Here is a 21,815-nt window from a genome sequence, read left to right on the forward strand (position 1 = left end):
TTAGATTCAAGACTATCTCCATAATTGAAACAGAAAAAATAATACTCTTCCTCAAACCTTCTAACTGTAAAGGTGACACGTGCCCATCACAGATAATAAAGGATGCAGCTAGAGACCTAGCCCCTTTTATCTCCAAGTTGATAAACTCCTCATTTAAAACTAATACAGTACCGGCCAATCTTAAAGAATCCTGGGTTCTACCATTACTTAAAAAACAAACTCTGGACCCCTCTATCCCTAACAATTACAGACCCATCACCACTGTGCCACTTCTACTTAAAATTTTAGATAGAGCTGCTTACATACCAATTCAGGACTATCTAGAAGCCAACCACCTACTTGGCTCACGACAGTCGGGCTTCCGCCCTCTCGATGGCACTGAAACAGCACTGTTAGACCTCAAGACACACATTGAAGAACTAAAGGATAATGGAAAAATAGCTTTGCTACTCCTACTGGACTTGTCGGCAGCGTTTGACTTGGTGGACCATGCAGTGTTATGCAACCACTTCCAATCTGCCGCCATCTTCACCAAAGATGCTATAGCTTGGGTCCAATCCTTCTTAGCTAACCGCACCATGAGAGTCTTCTCTACTTCAGCCTCTGCTGACCCCATTCAAATAACCTGCGGGGTCCCACAAGGTTCCTGCGTCTCTCCTACTATGTATAATATCTTCACCAAGCCTCTGTTTGACAAGTTGGATAGACTGTGTGTCACCTACACTAATTATGCAGATGACACACAGATCCTTATACCCCTTTCGGGCAACTTCGAGACTGACTCAGCCTTGGTGAACAAAATATACACCCTCATTCAGGCATGGATGGCATCCATGGCCTGAATGACAAAAAACAGAATTACTAATCTTGGGTTCTGAAGCTAATATCCAAAACTCAGCCCAAACTACACATCCTTCAACATTGATAACAACCCTATCAAGGTGATGCTGTAGTTAAAACTTTAGGATTCTACTTAGACTCCTCTCTCACTCTTAAAAAGCAAGTCAATTCCCTTGCCTCATCCACAAAGTACACTTGCAAACTCATCAGAGCTTCCAGACCATACCTCTCGAGAGCGAGCTGCACCACACTAGCCAACGCTCTTATCATGTCAAGATTAGATGACTGTAATGCCCTGTATTAGGGAGCCAACAAATACATTACAGACAAAATCCAAAGAATGCAGAATAACGCCCTGAGGGCAGCATTGAACATCCCTTACAGAGAGCATATTACCGAATTCAGGAAGGAGTTTAACTGACTGAAAATAATGGACAGAATTATCCTCAAAACAGCATCCCTCACCTCCAAATGCCTGAATAACCCAGCACCCCCATACCTTATGGATAAAATTACCAGGAGAACAGCTACCCGCCCTATGGGATCTGCTAACTCATTTATGTTAGAGATTCCTAGGTTCAAACGCTCGACAGCAGGAGGAACCAGTTTCCCTGTTAAAGCGGCACAATGTTGGAACAAATTACCAGTTGACCTCAGACTAGAACAACCCTACCCTATATTCAGACATAAGATACTCAATTGGCTACACACTAACGACACCTAACTGCCGAACTACACTTCTACCTCTCCAGCCCCTACACAACCCTTTGTTCCCTCAAACTACACTGTAGATAGGTTAACTATACATGCATGGTCGTCTGTTCTGTCATATTTGCATGCACCATGGATACACGTTAACGTAGACATGTAAGGTTGTATATACATATCTGTATATGTATGTGTGCATATATTGTTACGATAATGCCTCCTTGACCTACCAAGACCATTGCTTCGTATTTAATGTATCTTGTACCTGTATTTTTGCTCCTACTGCAATTACTGCTCTATGTATTGCTACCTTGTACTGTAACTAAGTTTTAAGATTTCTTGTTTCTGTTGCGCCCGTCTACCTAAGGGCTTGGTGCACATTACCAAACATATAAACAAACAAACAAACAAACAAACAAACAAACAAACATGTTTTATGTTACCCTCACTACTTTAAATGGCTGTTGGCAGTGGTTTATCTTTCCTACCATTTCACTTTTCAACCTCAGGCTGAATAGTCAGCTGCAGTATAGCACCCATGGGGAACCATTATATAAAAATGGCCCGGTCTTCGTTTTTCGACGTTTTCTGTTTGTCTTTCTTGGGTTTTACTCTAGCCAGGTTTGAGCCCTTTGTTCAGTATTGAATCCTGCCTCTGGTTCCAGTGTGTCTGGAAGGGCAGGAAGTGAGGGAGGTTCCCAAACTGCCCTGTCCTTTGTCTTTAGGAATGCCTGAATGCACCCAGTCCTGATTGGCTGGCTGGCTTTTCAACCAGTACCCGGCCTCCTTGCGCACTGCATCGCTGCTCTCTGCCCCAACTTTCAGTGCTATGCGGATGATACCCAGCTCATTTTCAGGTAACCCCCGGCCTCCTCCTCTCCTTCCCTCATATCTGATTGTTGCCATCCATGAGTGGTGTGCTGCCAACGACCTCTGTCTTAACGCCAGTAAGACTGAGGTTCTACTCATCGGCACACCTGCTCCCTCTTTCCCTGCAGCTCTATGGCCGGCCTCTCTTGGACCTCTTCCTGCTCCCACCTGCAAAGCAAAAAACCTTGGAGTCATCTTCGACTCCACACTCTCCTTCTCTCCACACATCTCTGACGTCTCTAAGAAGTTAAACTACCAGCTGCACCTCCTCAGAGGTATACTTCCTTTCCTCTCCTTCCCCCAGAAGCTCACTGTCTCCAGAGACCTGGTTCTCTCTAAGCTGGACTATTGTAACAGCCTCTATCTAAATCTACCTGCCTCTACTCTCTGCCCTCTGCAACTGATCCAGAACAGGACTGCAAGACTTGTCCTTGGCCTCAAGCCCTGGGATCGTATCTCTCCAGGACTGAAATCTCTTCACTGGCTCCCAGTGGCTACAAGGATTAAGTTCAAAACCCTCTGCGTTGTCCACAAGGCCTTCGGGGGCCTTGGGCCACAATACCTTCAACTCTCTCTTCCTAAATATCTTCCTTCTCTAGCTCTTTGCTCATCCGCATCCAACTCCCTCAGGGTCAGTCGCTTCTCCAAGCAACGGGTTGGTGGTAGATCTCTCACTTCGGCAGGGACCACCCTCTGGAACAGCCTTCCTGCCTCCCTGAAACTTGAGGAGAACCATCTTCGGTTCCGGAAGCAACTGAAAACCTTCCTCCTTGCCTCTGCTTTCTCTCCCCCTTTCCCCTGCTAAATTCCTGGCAGAAACGGCACTGGTTACTTGGCCACCCTTTCTGATTCTCGGGCCCAGGCCCCACCAGTTGCCCACTCACCTGAACTGCCTCCCTGCAACCCCTGCAACTGTGGACTGTTTCTGTATCCCTACAGTCCACCTACTGGCACTTATGTCTGCACTTACCCTGCACTTGCCACCACTGGCCGTTTTTATTTGTCTTATTCTACTATCCATGTACTGCACTTTCCCCTCTCCCGTTCCCTCGCACTTTTCCCTTTCTCCCTCCCCATGCACTTGCGCGATCTGAGTGATACCTGGCCTAGTAGGATCGTTGTTTCTGTTTCCCTTTGTTCCCCCCTCCCTTGCCTCGTCGCGCCTTGAAACACTTGTGCATAGGCACGTTATAAATGCTATACAATATCATATCCTTTCTGGACCCTGCTGTTTGAGCGACAGCTAGGCTGTGCATAAATGGGATAAACCTGCATAAAAGGCCAGGGTCTAAAAAGGACTAGAGGCAGAGCCGACCACTGGGAAGACCACCTGAAGAGGAAACCATGAAAGAAGCTTGCTGCATCCTCCTGGTCCTTTGAATTGCACAATGAAGCCCTGCTACTGTGCTGAAACTCCTTTTCCTAATCGACAAGAGAAGCTGCGGAATGGACGACTTCTTCCCTTGGGTTAGTGGGTCCAACTAAGCACTGGACCATCTTCCCCAACTGGCTGTACTTCTTTGCTGCTGCAGGAATCAAGTTCCAGGGGTCGAGAAATCTGTAGTCGAGTGCAACCTCTTGCAAGCAGGCCAGAAGCAGGACAACCAGAGCTTGAGTCCCCTACCCAGAGTGCTGGACTCAAGGAGTGAAGGAAGCCCAACCGATGTCCAAGATCCACAGTGGTGCTGTTTACCCAGCACTGAAACCGCAAAGTTCTGCTGATCTGAAAAGTGCCCATAGCTTCCGCCAGCCTCTGAATTGCTGCTGCAAGAGTCCTGCAGACGTCATCCCTCTTATCCCCACGACTGAGGCTCAGGAACCCAGGATCTGAATCACTGCAACCAGACAGAAGCCAGCTAGACCACTCTTCTTCTAACCAAAGGTACTGTTCTGACTTGTGGTACTTACCTCAGTGTCTTTAGCTTTGCTCTTCTCAGTTGAGACTTACAGTAGCTACTTTGCTAGAGTTGATTTCAACTCCACCTTTCACAAGTGTAACAGCTTGTGACCCTACAGTGATTTTCTTCAACAAACTCTCTAACTTTGTGCAAGACTTTGTTATCTAAGAAGTGCCTCAGCTCCATAGACTGTGCTCCAGTTGACTTTGGCTGTCCTGGCTCCCTGCAGACTCTTCTAGTCCACCTGACTTTGATATTTCCTGTCCCTCATAGGTGATACATGGTTTTAAACTATTATTGCTGGGAAAGGTTTTTGTCTAGACTTCGTTGGAAAAGGTAAGTGTTCACATGCTCTGAGAACGTGTTTAACCTTTTTCCTTCCCTTAACCATTCCTTTCTACCAACCTCAGAATCCCCAAAGTCTATTAGTGATACATAAATGCCATTACTTTCCTAGTTAGCGAAGTCACTGCAGGGTGTAGGAAGTGTTTAAAAAGCATCTCTAAAGAGTATCTAGTAGCTTTGTGTTGATTCTGGAAAAGTATTTGAACGTATGTTTGATTGTTACATATATTGCCCTTTTTAAAGAATGCTTATTTAAAATCTGATGTTAAATAAATAAATAACAATTTTAACTAAAATCTTGAGTGTAAGAGTTACTTGGTTACTTTCATTTGCGAATTTCATTGGTACAGCTCTATAGCTCACATTTACCCCTCTTGAGATAAGCCTGGCTGCTCAGTCACACTACCAACCTGTGTAGCACAGACCTATACCAAAAGGTGGGTTACCTAATAGCAAGAGGCCAATAGTTTTGTAGTCTCCCACTGGGTTACTACATAATTTCTTGCCTAACACCCCAATGGAAGGTGGAACCTCAGTAGTGGTCTCTGGATAACGCAGAGACTGGGAGTAAGTTAACCTACCTGTTTCTTTTCCCTGTCCTCCAGACGGTTAAATGGGTGTTAAGTCATGCCCATATCTCTCTCTTTCCAGGCTTAGTTTGGTGCTAACCTGGCCAAGGATCTCTTTCTAGGCCTATTATACTGTAGTAAGATTGAGAAAGGTACTTACCTGTACTATTCTAATCTTATTGAACTTTGGTTCATAACCACTGGCTGTATCCAATCATATAGTAAACCTACCTAAACATGTGTAACTAGTGACCGTGGGGCACAGGGCCACAAGCCATTTTAGGGCTGAACATACTAAGTGCCAGGGAATTGTTTTATGGTTGCTCGGTGTTTCTACTGAACCTATGGTTGAATGTATATATCTGTTTTTCAGTACGCGTCTGACAATATTTTCCTAGAGGTTTAATTGCTTAGTGTGTATTTTAAGGGTGCAATAAATCCTCATATATTTGTGTACTTACCTGTCTAACTGTAATTATTTGTATTCTTTGTTGAATCTTTGTAGCCCTAGACCACTCTCACACCCCCTCCTAAGTCTAAACCTTACCGCTCTGCTAATTCAGAGTCTTTCCTTTTCATTATAATAGGATGGCCTCCCAAAATACACCCCAGTGTTGATTTTGCCTTCACCATTGATCCCTGCCTTTCCTGCACACACCACATATCTTCTTTCACCAAACATGCAATCTACAACTACGCCTTCTATGCATTAGATCTCTCCAAGCAGGACAACGGAAAAGTTCTTCCTACTGGACTCCCGGCAGTACCCTTGCCCCACCAAGAGCCATACGAAATGCAGAAGCCAGACTCATCCTCAACCTACTGAAACATTCAAATATCAACTCAACTCTCACCCAGTTCCACTGGCTCCCTGTATCCGAGATAATTGCCTTCAAAGGACATTGTTTTCAAAGCCATTCACCACAAAACCCATCTTACCATCACGACAAACTGAATCCCGTCACTCACACAAACACCATACAAGCGAGCCACCATCTCCTACACATTCCATTCTGCAAACTAACGTGCACACAAAAAACAAGCATTTAGCCCCTGGGCACTCAGGGCAGGGAAAATCCGACTTAGTCACATCTGCACTGCACCCTCCATCACCACTTTCAGAAAGAGCCTCAAATCATACCTGCTTCTCCTCACATAACCCAACACCTCCACCTCGCCTGATACCACTTGTCTATCCTAATCATTCTATCCTTTCCTGAAAACATTTTGCAACTTCTGTTTTACCCGCCATTGAATCTTGTAACATGCTCCAAGACCCTCCGGGTAGGGCCAGCACAGATCACAATTTTAAATAAATATCTACATAAATAAATAAACAAGTACATAAATAAATAACTACATAAATAAAAAAGCTTTGTTGGGGAGGTTCCATAGGTGTCCATGGAGGGAAAGCAGCAAAAGAAACATCTTTCCTAGCTCTACCTAACATACTAAATAAAGCGTTGAAAGGGGAAATACATTTCTCTTTTTATTTAGTTAAACTGGCCAGTCTTCCTAATTTATCGTACATTCTGTTACTGCTTTAGTTCTACAAACCAATAGAGTGAGCTGCGTAATAATATATATACACAGCATCTTGGAAACTTAATGTTGTTGTATGTTCTCTCACTTCCTTAGGAACCGTTTGCACTTCACCCATCTTTCAGAGTGATTTGAAGAGCAACCCTAAGAAAGGCTTCTATGAGATTGGAGAAGAGGTGACCCTGTCCTGTCCAGCTGGCACACATTTGGAAGGTGCATCGACCATTATTTGTGGAACAAGCCTAAAATGGTCTCCGGAGTTAAAAAATATCCAGTGCATAAAAACAGGCAAGTGTTTTTCCTTTTGTAGATCATGGGGTACATTTCTTCCCTAGAATTAATTTGCCATTTGAACCTTTTATTGCTTCAACAGAGGTCACACTCTGGAATTACTCTTGGCTATATGCCATATCCCTCATAGCCCGACCAAACTGTAAATGAAACCAAAGCCCAACAAAGTTACATGATGTCGGCAAAGGGTTTGGGATGAATGGAAGGCATGTACGATAACTTTGAGAATCAGCTGGCATTTGTGATTACAAAACAAAAGACAGGGCAGTGCATCATTGTTGGAAAGTTAGGAATCTTGTTGGAAAAACAACATCAATAATAAACATGTGTTAATTTTTCATTTAATTGTATCCTCCGTATTTATTGAGCCCCCCAGCCAAGGCACTTCACATAGCATTAAAGAAAATGGTACAATTTAAATGATCAATTAAAAGGAAAATAGATCAAGAAGCAGAAAATAAGAGGAGAAGATGGGACTTAAGATGAGAACAAAAAATGTAGACAGAAGGGGAAGCACCTATATCAGGAGGGAGGGCATTGCACAATTTAGGGGCCAAGAGGGCAAAAGTACGAAAACGTGAGGAAAGCACACTGGAGTTTGGGAGAAGAAAGGAGATAGAGATGTTGAAAGCAGAGAGTTAAAGCAGGTGTGTAAAGAGTGATGAGCGAGGAAAGATAGGTTGGAGCTAGACTATGATAACATTTAAAAACAATAGTGAGGAAATGAAATGAAAGACAAAGTTCAAAGGGAAGAAGAAAGATAGAAAGAAGGGAGCTTTTAAGTGACAAGCGAGGGGACACCTGGAAAAGAAGATGGACAGCAGAGTTTGAGATATAGAGGAGAGGAGTATTATGGGATGCCAAGAGGCCAACCAGTAGAGCAGAACAGTAGTCAAGTTGAGAAAATATAGATGAGAACATTTGAAGTTTCATGGTGTTAAAAGAAAGAAGGGGCCGGATCTTTCACAAGTTGAGAAAGTGAAAACAACAAGCTGTGACTGGAGAAGATATGTGATCATGTAAAGTAAGCCCGGAATCGAATATCACACCCAGGTAATGAGCAGAGGGGGCAAAAACGATAAGACAGGGAGGGAAAGAGATACAGGAAACAGGGGGTGAGGAGGAGTGTCTGGGGGAGTACAGCATTTCAGTTTTGGAGGAGTTAAGAGAAAGGAAACTAGAAAACATCCATGGTTGGATAGCAGAAAGGCAGAAAGAAACCGGGGAGTGAAGAGAGTCTGAGGAAGAAGAGAAAGAGAAGAAGATCTGTATGTCATCAGCATAGAAGTGGCATGAGAAATTAACAGAATCAATAAGGGAAGCCAGAGGGATAGTGTAGATAGAGAATAGAATAGGACCGAGAACAGAGCCTTGGGGAACGGCATAGAATAAAGGAAGAGAAGAGTAAGGGAAACAGTGTAGGTCTGTGAGGAAAGATAGGAGTTGATGCAGTTGAGGGCAGAACCAGAACAACCAAGAGAAGAGTGGGCAGAAAGAAGAGTGGGGTAACCCGCCATGTCAAAAGCCGTTGAGAGATCAATGAGAATCAAAATTGAGGAAAGAGTGTTGTGATGGCAGATTAAAGAAAGTTGGACACCCGGAGAATAACAGACTTGGTAGATTGCAGATTCAGTAGATTAGGCAGGACAGAAACCAGATTGAGTGGGAGGAAGTATAGAGTGTTGAAGAAGGTAAGAGGAAACCTGAGAGTAGACAACCCAGATTAATGGTAGAGTGTTTAAATGAGGAAGAAAAAGTAGATGTATACAGAGAGGCATTGATAAGCGCAGTGAGATAGGAAGAGAGTAGAAGGTAGATCTGAGGAATGAGAGAAACAGGCACAGGGTCAAGAGGAGATGCAGTCAGGTGGACCAGAGAAAGAAGAGCGCAAGTATCAGAGTCAGTCAGGGGGGAAAACTAAAAAGAAGGAATTGAGGTAGACAGTTAGCCAAAGGAAACAGAAGTGGGAGACAAGGGAGTAGGTTGAGAAAAAGCGAAACAGAGCGTTGAGACCTTAGGTGTAAAACAGGCAGCGAAATCAGATGCAGAGAACACAGATATGATATGATAGGTTATTTCTAACGCGCTTAATACCCAGAGGTTTCTAAGCACGGACCTGGCGATCGAAACTGTGTTACTCCGTGTCATCTTGCTTCCAAGGTGAGCACATTGCTGCTGAGCTAGCCTCCCGAGATGAAATGTAGGGGTCGGGTGGAGGGGGAGAAAGTAGTTGATTAATGAGGTTGAATAGGTACCAAGTGTCATGAAAAAGACAAGTGGTGAGAGTAGTAAAGATTCTTTTATTTAAGCAGCATGTAAGGATGAATCATACAGAGAATGAGTGGTAGGGAGATGGGGAAAGTCGTCAGAAGAACCCAATTTCTTCCAGTGATGCTCAACTGTTCAAAAGGTAGAGCAAAGTGTGCAGAGAGCCAGAGAGGTTTTCGAGATGGAACAAAACACGAGGAGGGATAACGATGATCCAGAGGAGAAGAGATGTTACAACATAGTGTAGAAAATGCAAGGTCAGGAGAGGAAAACAGGTTGGTAGAGGAAAAGTAAGAAAGTATAGTTGAGGAAAAAGATAGATGCTAAAAATTGTCGAATATCACGACAGTTGAAAGACACTTGAAAAGGAGGGTTGAATGGGAGGGAAGGTAAGAGGAGGAGGAAAGATTAAGGTGGTCAGAGGACCTCATTACAAGTGTGGCGGTCCCGAAACAAGGGTGCCGGTAAGCTTACCAGCACCCTTGGTTCCGGGCCGCCACACTTCAAGTCTGCCTGCTGGGGCCATTGCACCTGGAAGGTCTGACCCTGCTGGGCGCAATGTCCCCTGCAGGCAGTGTTGTTCCAGAAGCACTCGCACTGTTAGCAATGGTGTCAGTGCTTCCGAGTCCCCAATTCCCTGGAGTCCTATGGAACTCCACAGGAATGGGGACTTACCAAATCTTTTTTTTTTTTTAAACTTCTTTTTATTCATTTAGCGTGGCAGCAAAACATGGGCGAACAGCGCCAGGATAATACAGTGTAAGCTCGTTATATGCAAAGCAGACATACAGTAGTTACATTACGATATAAACATAAACATTAGGCATTTTTGAGGACATGAGCGAAATGGCCGGGTGCTATGCGAGGGGTGAGGCCCCGTGAAGGCGAGGAGAAGCTGCTGGGGAGGACGTGTCCGATGTCGTACTCAGATCCGACATGTAGGATCGGAATCTAAGCCAGATATTCCTGGGCCTGGAGTGGGTAGGTTGTAGGTGAGACCAGGCTTCCTCTGTGTCCGAGGCCCATGTGACCGCCCTTAGCCATTGGGCATGTGTGGGAGGTGAGGGGCGAAGCCAGCAAAGTAGGATGGAACGTACTGCGAGAAGCATGCAGAGGCCGGCAAGTTTCCTGGAATTCCGGGGGAGGCCTGGGAGGTCGTGAAAGAGACAGACCATCGGGGAGGGACTGATGGGGTGGTCAAGCATAGCAGACAGCGTCGAGCAGACTGCCTCCCAAAACTGTGAGATGCGGGGACAGGTCCAAATCATGTGGATGTAATCAGCTGAGTCTTGACCGCATCTGGGGCAGCTAGACGGGTTAACATTGGATATGCGGTGCAATCTGATCGGGGTGAAGTGAAACCTGTGTAAAACTTTAAACTGAATCAACTTGAAACGAGAGTTGAAAGACACACGATGTATGCGGTCACAGACGTGTGCCCAGCGCTCGTCAGACATTTCAACACCCAGGTCCGCCTCCCATGCTCGCTTCAGTTTAGAGAAATCTGGGATGGATCTTGACTGCAGCATAGTGTATAATCTGGATATTTTACCTCTAGTGGGTGAGGGGGAGGTGAGTTCCTCAATGATAGGGTCGTCAGGTGGTAGTGCTGGGAACATCTGGTAGTGGCGTTTGAGGAACCTGCGAAGGGATGAGTATTGGAGCCATACGCACTGGCCAGTTCTCAAGGGCAATGGGAGGTCGGGCCATTCAATAAATATACCCTGGTCAAACACATCTCGCATCAGCTCGTATCCCGCCCCGGCCCAGCGTCGAACCATAGCAGGTGATACCCGTAGGACCCCGGGGAAGAAGTTCCAGAGAGGGAGGTTGCCGTGGAAGGTATAAACAGTGCCAGACAGCTTCCATGTTTTTGCTAATGCCAAGGATGTGCAGGCGACTGGGCTCTGTGAGTCCAGCGCCAGGGGGACGGGTTGTATCACCAAGGAGCGGATATCGCGGTCGCAGACCGCAAGCTTCTCGAGCTTGACGTGTGGGGGGGAGTCCTCTATGCTAAACCAGTGGGATGCGTATTGAATTTGGGATACCAGCCAGTATTTCAGGAAATCAGGAGCACCAAAGCCCCCGTATATCATAGGGGTGGACAAGGTTTCGAGTTTAAGACGGACCGCGCCCGAGTGCCAGAGAAATGTGTTGATTGTACGAGTCAATTCGCCGAAGAAGTCCCCTCCTGGCCACACGGGAATGTTGGTGAACCTGTATAGTAGCTGGGGCAACACCACCATTTTCAGTAGGCCTATTCTGCCAGCAAGGGATATCGGGAGTTTGTCCCAGATCCGAACTTTGGATGACAGGTGTGTAAGGTATTTCTGGTAGTTTTCGTGAAAAGTCGAGGCTCGGTGGCGTGTCACATCAATCCCCAAGTAAGTAACAGTAGACTGGGCCCATGTGAACCCCTGGGTGTCAGGAGGGGGGAGGGTGCATTCTGTAAGTGGGAAAAGTGTGGATTTCGAACAATTCACCTTAAGGCCCGAGATTCAGCCAAAGAGCCTGACGTCTTCCAATATTGGGGCTAAATTGGAAGAGGGAGAACGTATAAAGAGCAATGCATCGTCCGCGTATAGTGACACTATGTCCGCGTGGCCCGCGGACGAAGACCTCTATGTGCGTGAAATTGGCGGAGCATATCAGCAAAGGGCTCTATCGCTATGGCGAAGATCAGGGGAGAAAAAGGGCAACCCTGTCTCGTCCCCCTGGCGATCTCAAAGAGAGGGGAACAACGGTCATCAGAGCGGACCCTAGCCACAGGAGCCGAGTACAGCAATTTAACCCATGAGAGAAATGAGGGACCAAATTTACAGTTCACAAGGACCCGCCACAGATACCGCCATGAAACGGAGTCAAACGCCTTTTGCATGCCGAGAATGGCAGCCACCGCTTGTGTCTCGGGGTGAATTCTGTTAAGTATGTTGAAGAGGCGCCTAAGGTTCAGAGAGGTGGAGCGACCCGGGATAAAGCCCCCCTGATCCGGGTGGATAATAGATGGTAGAAAGGGAGCTAAGCGAAGCGCCAGAGCCTTGGCATATATTTTTACATCACAATTGATAAGTGACAGCGGGCGGTACGAGCCGTAGTGCGTGGGGGATTTACCCGATTTAAGTAGTACTGTAATTGTGGCTTCCCGGAGTGAAGGGGGAAAAGCACCAGCCTCAACCGATTCATCCCAGAGCGCCATCAGGTGAGGGAGTAGCAATGGCTTGTAGCGCTTATAAAATTCGACTGGGATACCATCCGAGCCGGGAGCCTTCCCCGAGGACAGGGAGTCCACAGCGTCAGAAAGCTCCTCCAGCGTGAGTGGAGAGTCCAGAGAGCCCGCGGCCTCCGGGGAGAGAGTAGATAGGGGGAGAGAATCAAGAAAGGAATCGATCTCCGTCACCGGCACCTCATCGGAGTTGGAATATAAGGTTTCATAGAATGTAAAGAATTCCGTGTTAATGTCCTGTGAGGTGACCGCCATGGAGCCATCCGGCCTCACGATCCCAAGTATACGCGGGGCCCCCGTCTCATGGCGGAGCAGCCTCGCCAGAAATCGGCCAGGGCGCTCGCCCTCTCCGTATCTCCTTGCCATGCCAGGTTTATCCAAAAATGTTTGTTCGCGCTCCGCAAGGGACCGGAACGTGTCCAGCTCCACCCCGATCTCCGCCAGGGTCCCCGGGGTGGAGTGTAGCGAGCATTTGGTCTCAAGGATCGATAATTTAGATTCACTCTCGGTGAGAGCCCCACGGATCGACTTAAGAATACCACTCTCCTTCGACAGTGCCATCCCTCTTATATAGACCTTGAAGGACTCCCATAAGGTAGCCTGTGATGTTACTGAGCCTGTATTTGTCTCGAAAAACTCCTCGATAGACACCTCGAGGTCAGAACTGAACTCCGGGTCTAGAAGGGAAAGGGGTTTCAGCCTCCAACGACGGGTTCGACCAGGATCCAGGCCCCAACTCACAGTGATGGTAACAGGAGAGTGATCGGACAGGGTTCTGGGGAGGATCGTCAGTTGTAGGACATTCTTAACCAACTCATTGGAGATCACCTATCTATCGATGCGGGAATAGGAATCATGGACTGAGGAGTAGAAGGAATAGATTCGAGAATCCGGGTAGAAGAACCTCCATGCATCAACCATAGCGAGACGGGTAGGGATGACAGTGCAGCATAGGCCGCTCTGGAAAGCTGGCGGGGTCTGGACCCAGATCTGTCAAGGGTTACATCAAAAATTGTGTTGAAATCACCCCCCCAGAGGATGGGAATAAGGGGGAATCCATCGAGGAGAGACGTTACCTGAGTGTAGAAATCCGGGTCATCTACATTGGGACCATAAATGTTTAGCAGGACAACCTCCCTATTTTGAAGTGTGGCATGCAACAACACATATCTACCCTGAGGGTCTATTTGTGAAGAGATAAGAGTGAACTTGAGGCTCTTATGTATGAGGGTCATTACCCCGCGGCTTTGGGAAGAAAAGTTGGTGAAAAATCTATGAGGGCCCCATGTTTTGGCGAATTTCATGCATTGTTCCGTGCGGGCATGTGTCTCCTGCAGGAAAAGGACCTTGGACCCGTGGCGCTCAGCCTGCAGCTGGAGCTGCCTCATCTTCTTGTAATTACCCAACCCCCGCACATTCCAGCTCATAAAAGTCACGTCACCCTCAGACATTGATGTCGGATCCAGTAGAGTATCCCTGACCTGTAGGTCAGATTAACTTTCCTGCAGTGCCAGTCTTTGATTATCACCCTGCTGTCGTCCCTGCCGCCAACACCAAGCTTTTTATAACATAACCCCCAACATGTCCCACCCCCTCCCACATCCCTCCCCTAAACAGAGGGATGGCAATCCCAAACCCCCTCAACAAAAACCAAACCAAAGGCATCAGCGCCTGGGGGGCTGTAGGCCGGATTGGCCGTGTCTCTCCGGGCATGGCAGGTCAATGTGAAACTTAAGGTGCCAGCAATGAAAATTTACACGTAGCTTGAACGGAGAGTTTGCACATATTGATGTGGCACATAACCATATAAGAGAAACCATCAGAGCAAAGTGCAGAACTAAGAAACAGCGTGGTTCCAGAGTAAGGGAATGACCGAGCCTGGTCCCTCCACAATAGGCTCGAAAAGAACCCCGAGCCATGATCAGAGGGGGGGGGAGGTCAGCCCGGGAACTGTTCGTCCAGGAATCTGGAGGCCTCCTCCGGGAGCGTGAAAAAGAACACCCAGTTGGCATGTTCTATGCGAAGTTTGGCAGGATAGAGCATTGCGTATTTGATTGAATGATCACGCAGCCTGCGCTTTACTGCTAGAAAGGACTTGCGTTCGCGCTGGACAGCTATTGAAAAGTCTGGGTAGAGATGGATCCTTGCGCCGTCCAGTAAGAGCTCGCCCTTGAGTCTCGCGGCCCTAAGGAGGGCATCGCGGTCGCGAAAATTCAACACACGGGCTATGATGGGACGAGGAGGAGCACCAGGTTTGGGTTTAGCCGTCAGAGCACGATGTGCACGCTCTATAGTGAACTGCGGGGAGAGTTTGGGAGAATCTAGGAGAGCCAGCAATGTGTGTTCAACAAAGTCTTCCATTGATTCATGGATCTCATTCTCAGGGACCCCTATAATTCGGAGGTTATTGCGTCTTGATCGGGATTCCAAATCCTCGTTCTTTTTCTCCACCTCCAGGACTCGGTTGGAAAGAGCGACGACCTCAGAGCGTAGAGAACCCAGTGCATCCTCAGCGGAACTCACTCGTGTCTCGACCTCCGCCACCCGGCTATCTGTCCTCTCAATGTGGGCTTTGATAGAAGATATAGTGCCGTTCATGTCGTCCAGTTTGGAGTGGAGTGCGGAGAAGCCCTCCCGGATAAAGTCCATCATGTTTTGGGACTCCGGAGCTGTGGCGGATGATGACGCAGTTGGGGCTAGGTTGGCGGCCTCCTCTGATGATCTCGCCGGTGGTTTCGCAAACATATTGATGGAGCCCTGTCTCTTTGCAGCTCCCTTGGTCATAGTGGCGGCGTTGAGTTTCAGTGGTATGAGAGGGGGAGCACAGCGGCTCAAGGAGAGAGAGCTGAGGAGCTCAACCCGTACAACCCGCTGAGGAGCGTGCAAGGTATGGTGAGGAGCGGGGGGAGGCAAGTGGCAGCGGCAACGTGTGCGTAAAGCTTGTGACTGCCGATGTAGCCTGCGAGGGATCCGTCAGCTCCAGATGATATGAAGCGCGCGATCCGAGGAGCTCGGGCGTAGGCAAACGCAGGAGTGGTGAGCAGTGACGTGTGGTGGCTACCACAGGAGCGACGCTCCAGATGTGGCTATCCGGGCGAGATGGGGAAGAGCCCCACTCAGTCTTATAAACTGCCGGTGCGGTGAGTGGGCTGTGGTTCAGGGCCGTATTCGTGGAACGCAGGCAGCGGTGGTCCCCCGGACAAGAGGCCCGCCAGAGCCGAGACGTGGATGGTACCGGGATCCCCCCAGTAGGTATCACAAGTACAAGCAGGTCCCCAGAGCGGGGTGGGCGCCTGAGAGAAGTAGAGCCGGAGGCTCCTCGGCCGTGATGGGTGGAGGTCCCCGTAACTGCGGGGTGCCCCCTCGCGTCCAGGAGTCCGGCCTCGGCGGCACCCGGACGCGGCGCAATCCAGGGAGCGTCCCTCCTCCACGTACCTTATTGGGTCCGAGGACCGGCGTCGTGTGGCAGGGGGGGAGCACTGCACCAGGTGTACAAGGGTGCGCCGCAGCTCGACGCCCCCTCCGGTGTACCCCACGCCGGGGGAAACGGGGCCCCAGGGAGCCCAGCCACGGCACAGGTCGCAGTAGAGCCAAGAGGGGGGGGGGTCCTCGCCGGCGCGGCCACGGCGTGCAGAGCCTCCAGCGTGTTGTCCCCGGACGAGGCAGAGGGCAGAGCCGCGGCCGAGGAGGAGCAGGTCCGCAGCAGCTTCAGCCGAGTGTGTCCACCCTCCGTGGGAGGAGGGCGAAATGAAGACTCCAAAGGGGGCCTCGATGATCGGCCCGTCTCAGCAGGGGCGGGCGGGGGCCGCCGCCGGGGGCGGGTGGCGGCACCGGTGAGTAGAGAGGCCCGGCGCTTCAACCCGGTCGGGCCCGGTCGTCGGCGTGAGCCGCCTCGCAGGTGGGGGAGGGGTGCAGAGACAGGCAGTGTCCGGATCTCACGGTTCCCGCCTCCGTTTCTTCTCGGGGTTCGGGCCAGATGAAGCCCAAGCAATCCCCCATCGAGTCGTGTGCTCAGGATACGGGTGTAGGAGCGGGAAGTGCCACGAAAAAAGGATTTTGCAGCCCGTCTGCCACGGAGAGTCACCTTCAGGCGGCCATCTTGAACGGCGCTCAACAGCGCCCCCGGGACTTACCAAATCTGACGCCTGACTTCCAGCGCTGCTGGGACTTGTAATGTCCCAGTGGCACAGGGAAGTCAGGCACCAGAAACGATGTTTCAGTGTCTGTGGCAACCCACCGGTGGCACATAACTGACACCTGTAAAGTGGATGCATGTAAACCTTTGGTGTGCACATTCGCATGGAGCTTGACATTTGCACATTAGAACATACAAATTGGGCCTCATTACGACTGTGGCGGCCACGGTATGAACGGTGCGGGTAAGGGACCAGCACCATTCATACCGGCCCGCCACATTACGAGTTCTGCAGCGGGTCCCACTCTGTACGCCTGGCCAGACCAGACGTGCAGAGCGGCACCCGCTAGCAGAACAGGATGCTTACAACGGATCCATCATTAACGGGTCCGTTGTTAGCATCCTCCCCATTCCCATTGAGCCCTATTGGGGCTCAAATGGGAATGGGGACATACCGGGTCCGGGTCCTGCGAATGGGAATTACCGGGCCCGCAAAGGTCGGAATGGCCCGGTAATTCCCATTTTGCGGGACCCGGACCCTAGTTTGGGGGTAGCCATGCCGCTAAAAACGGCATGGCTACCTCCAAACTCATAATGAGGCCCATTGGCTTTTCATGGCTGCTTTCTTTAAGCACCCATTGACACTAGGAAGGAGAGGTAATGTGATACGAATGACTATTGGTGCCTTAACATTATCAGTATCAAAGCAAAATAACTGGTCAGAGAAAGTACAATATAATGACAGCAGTAGGTTCTAACTTCAAATAATGAGACCTTATATTAAAACTCAATTAGTATTTTAAATATTCTTTTAGACTGGTGGATATGCATTGCCAACACACCTATTGGATGGCTGGTGCGTGTTAACATACAATAGCAAATTGCCAAAGATAAATGCTGTGAATATATATATAAGGCTATGACCATACTAGTTTTAATAAATGTGCCAATATTACTGCTTAGTGATTGGTGGTTGGATCAAGTACAGAGACGGGGAAAGAAAACCTCATCTCCCAGAACTTACACCAGCCAACTTTGGCCCAATACAGTAAGGCCCTTTGCCAAACCAAGTGACACATGTTAAGATTGCATTGAGCCCACAACAGAAACATGGTGACCTTACAGCAGACAGCTATTAGGGCAAGGGTATAGTTAATGCAGGCAGTACATGACTGGAGCCAATGCAGACTGGGAGATCAGGGACAGTGAGATTAGCTTCCACTATTGTGGATCTTTCATCATGCGCAGCTTCTGGCACTTGGAAACTCCACCAGAAGCAATGCCCCCAGGATGACTACACAATAGGAAGGGAACCCTACTAGGGAGGTGTCCTTGTTGGACCCTAAGGAGATGCTTGCAACCCACAAATCTCCTACTAGGATATGAGTGTATATATGGAATGAGAAATACACACTCATCTGGTGAACTTGTAGATCTGAGGAATAAAAGCATCCCACCAAGATGGTAAAGACAGTAGAATCCGATGGGAGAAATACCCTTTCTTTATTGTCCCTGAGGAACATAAGGGACATGTGATGAAAAAATCATGAAGCACAAGACGCCCAAGTATTTAGAGAGAGAGAGCACATCTTGAGGTGCCTCTGAGACTTCATCCTGCAGGTGAAGAGCAGAAGAGAGCTCCATTTCTGAGTTTTTTTGGAGGAGAAACCCCAGCAACCACAAAACCAAGAGGTGCCAACTTTGTCTGCTACAGATTGTTAGTCTTCAGTTGATGTATTCTGATACGGCCCCAATTATTGTCGTTTGTTAGGGCAATAATTGGAGGAACCTTGCTTATTCATCTGCTTCATAGAGCACTGTCTAGACCTTGAGGGTATCTATACACAATGGAAATGGGAGGACATTTCATTATGTTTAATCAAAACAAATGCCAGATGTTAGTTCCTTTCGATTTGCATATAAAATCAAAAGTGAGATGATGTATATTGTTACGTGGCCACCCGTGCCTCGGGCGGCCCACACGCATGCATGCACACACGCACTCACACAGAGAGGCACGGGACGCGATGCTGCCTGTTACGCGTCCCCGCAGCAACTGCCCGCACGGACGCCGTTTATTCAACTGCGCATGCGCGGGCCCAACCGAGGCTCGCGCATGCGCCATGCTACACTGGGACATCACATCCCTTCTTTTTTTAACAACAAAACAGCATAACATTATGGTGCAGCACCAAACATAACTGGTAACACATGAACGGGATACCACCCGCTACTGTTAACGGTCCATTGCGATCTCGGCTCAGTCTCCTGAGTCCAGGACATAGTCCTTGAGATGAGCAGGCAGTCTCCGGCCACTGCGCATGGGATACCTTGCAGTGACCGTTGGTGTTCCAGGGGACCTGTCCCCAGAAGGGGCGACGACACTAGGGAGATCATCAGTCGGACCCTCGGGGACTGCCTCCTGGCTAGGCCCAGCCTCCTGAAGACTGCCTCCTGGCTAGGCCCAGCCTCCTGACCCACGGTCTCTGTTGCCGTGTCCACTTTTTTGAAAAAGGATCTGTTGCGGGTGACCGTGCCGCTTTCACAGGCCGCCGTCACCATGGTCCCTTTCACATGGGTGACTTTCCACGGGCGAGGTTCATATGGTAAAGATAGTTTGCCCACAGGGTGTCGGTTCCGAACGAGCACGGAGTCCCCCACGCACACTTCCTTGTCTTGCAGACCTCGTCTCTCGCTTTCCTTCTGAATGCGCGTGGCGCGCTCTTCTCGAACCTTCTCATTGTCTATGATGCCTGGACTCCTCCCTTCAATTTCCGGTATCATTCCCCGAGGGCAGTGCCCAAACAGCGCCTCCGCAGGGGCGACCCCCGTGGACTGGTGGGGCGTGGTTCGGTACTCTCGCAAAAATTCCACGAGCTTCGTCGGAAGGTCGTCACCTCCATTGGCAGAAATCCTAAGTACTTTGTTTAAAGTACGCATCAGCCTTTCGGCCTCTCCGTTGGCGCGGGGCCATAGCGGGGATACCTTGCGGTGATGTATCCCCCTTTCCCTTTTTACTAGTGAATGGACTGTAACCATTTTGATCAACCCTGCCTTTTTCCATGTTTTCATGATCCTCGTAACTTAGACACATTTCCTGCAGAAACACAATGCCACTAGTCCCCCTTTTTTTTAGGTAGCTAAGGTTTATTTATTTTTATTTGGGTTCACATTAAAGGAATCATGACCCCTCACAATTTTTCTTGCGAGGGGAAACATCAGAACACGCACTCTGCACTTCAAAGTGAGATATTACGACTCTGCCGGTCCGGACTTAACGTTGCCAGTATAACCATACCGGCGCTGGTTCCGTGATCGCCACATTCTGACCTCCGATTCCGGAAATACCACCACCATAAACTGCCACCACGGAGTTAAGGCACCTGTAAACTTTGTTGGCACGGAAACCCCCAAGTTACCGTCAATACGTAACACCGTGCGCATTACGAGTATCACGGACATGGAAACACCGCCACAAAATTTGCGTAAAAACCGTGAACACGGTGGCAGTATCGCCACCACCGTGAACATGACGTTAAACAGTGCATGGTGAGCTGAATCAGGCCACAGGTGCACCAGATGAGCCCAGCTGGACCCAGCAGGCCACTGGGAGCTCACAAAAGGACCACACCCAGGCCAACTCCAAACACAACTATGCAGGCAGCAGATCTAGCAGCATTGGGACTGGGGCTATTGAACCAACAGGCATCACTGCACATGGTGGCAGTAATGGTGCAGAGGAGGATGAGGCGGAGGCGGAGGAGGCCCAGGCGGCAGTTAGCAAACCCTGTAGCCATGCCAAACCGAATTGTGCAGCCGGCACGACCCCGCAGGCAGCCTGCAATAACCCTCATCAGGGCCTCACCCTGGAACCTGACCCCACGACAGATCCACACATTATACCGGCTGGACCGTCCAACAATCATGTACATCACCACCATGATAGAGGACGACATCAGCAGCCACATTGACATTTCCACCGCCATCCCCCCTCCTGAAGGTGGTGTCTGTACTGCATTTTGTTGGCACCGGAACTTATCAGCACACAGTTGGTGAGCTGCATGGGCTCTCACAACCCTGTTTTTCAAAAATATTGGGACAGGTACTGGATGCCCGGTTGCGCCATGTGTCGGAACACATCGCCCTACCCTGTACCCTTGCCCAGGTCATTGCCACCAAGTTGGCCTTCCATGCCATTGTGGGCATGCCAAATTGCATAGGTGCAGTAGACTGCACCCACATAGAGCTGGCAGTACCACGTGCAATCGAGATGGTGTACCGTAATAGGAAACTGTACCACTCACCGAATGTACAGATGGTATGTGATGCCGGACAAGTAATAACACATTGCTGCACACGTTTCCCGGGCTCAACGCATGACTCAATGGTCCTGCGGAATTCGACATTGCCACAGTACATGGAACGCTACGCTGGACAAAGCACATGGCTATTGGGTGAGTACAACTGCCAATGCACAGGCCCTGTGGAAGGGGGTGTGTGTGTCCAGAGCAATGACCTGTGTGAGTGGGCTGCTACAACTGCACATGAACACCCCCCGCCCATGTAATGGACAGTCAGCACAACCCAAGCATCACAAAGCTACACATGACAGGTTGCCACAGTGTGCCCGTACACACCCTGCCAATTGAGACACACAACCAATACTACCACAAGCCCATACAACATGATGCACTCAATGCATCCACCCACACTATGCACCACTGCCCCCCAATGCACATGATGCCTGCACATGAGTCATCCTGCATCAACAACATCATCATAGTCAATTGATTGACTCTGCCATGTGTGTACATCACTGCACAATGCCATACTTACCAACCACTATTGTCCGCAAGGGCAACTACATATGCACAGCAAGTCATTGGTCAATGTACAAATGCCAACGTCGACAACAATGAACCAGGAATGGTAATCACCCACCGGTCCAACCACTGCTTGGCACATATGGATGACTGAAAGATGACACAAGATTGAACTGCATCTGATCAAGACATGATACCACAAACACTGACATGTCCCCCACATTTTCATCCCATTTCGGTGATGCATGCTGGATATGCACTGACGCCATGGCTGATGACGCCTATACGGAGACCAAGGGACAG

The 21,815-nt window shown here is 49.1% G+C and overlaps 1 protein-coding gene across 1 annotated transcript in view; it reads left to right on the forward strand.

Moving 5' to 3' along the window:
* C7 (complement C7) overlaps window positions 1-21,815 on the forward strand; it is a 582,400-nt gene that overhangs the window by 484,256 nt on the left and 76,329 nt on the right. The window contains exon 15 of the mRNA XM_069627198.1: window positions 6,869-7,060. Within this exon, the coding sequence (XP_069483299.1) occupies window positions 6,869-7,060 (192 nt within the window). The remainder of the gene's footprint in view (window positions 1-6,868; window positions 7,061-21,815) is intronic.

This window comes from Ambystoma mexicanum, chromosome 6p (assembly GCF_040938575.1).
Source record: "Ambystoma mexicanum isolate Mex_15411 chromosome 6p, UKY_AmexF1_1, whole genome shotgun sequence".
In the NCBI taxonomy this organism is placed as follows: Eukaryota; Metazoa; Chordata; class Amphibia; order Caudata; family Ambystomatidae; genus Ambystoma; species Ambystoma mexicanum.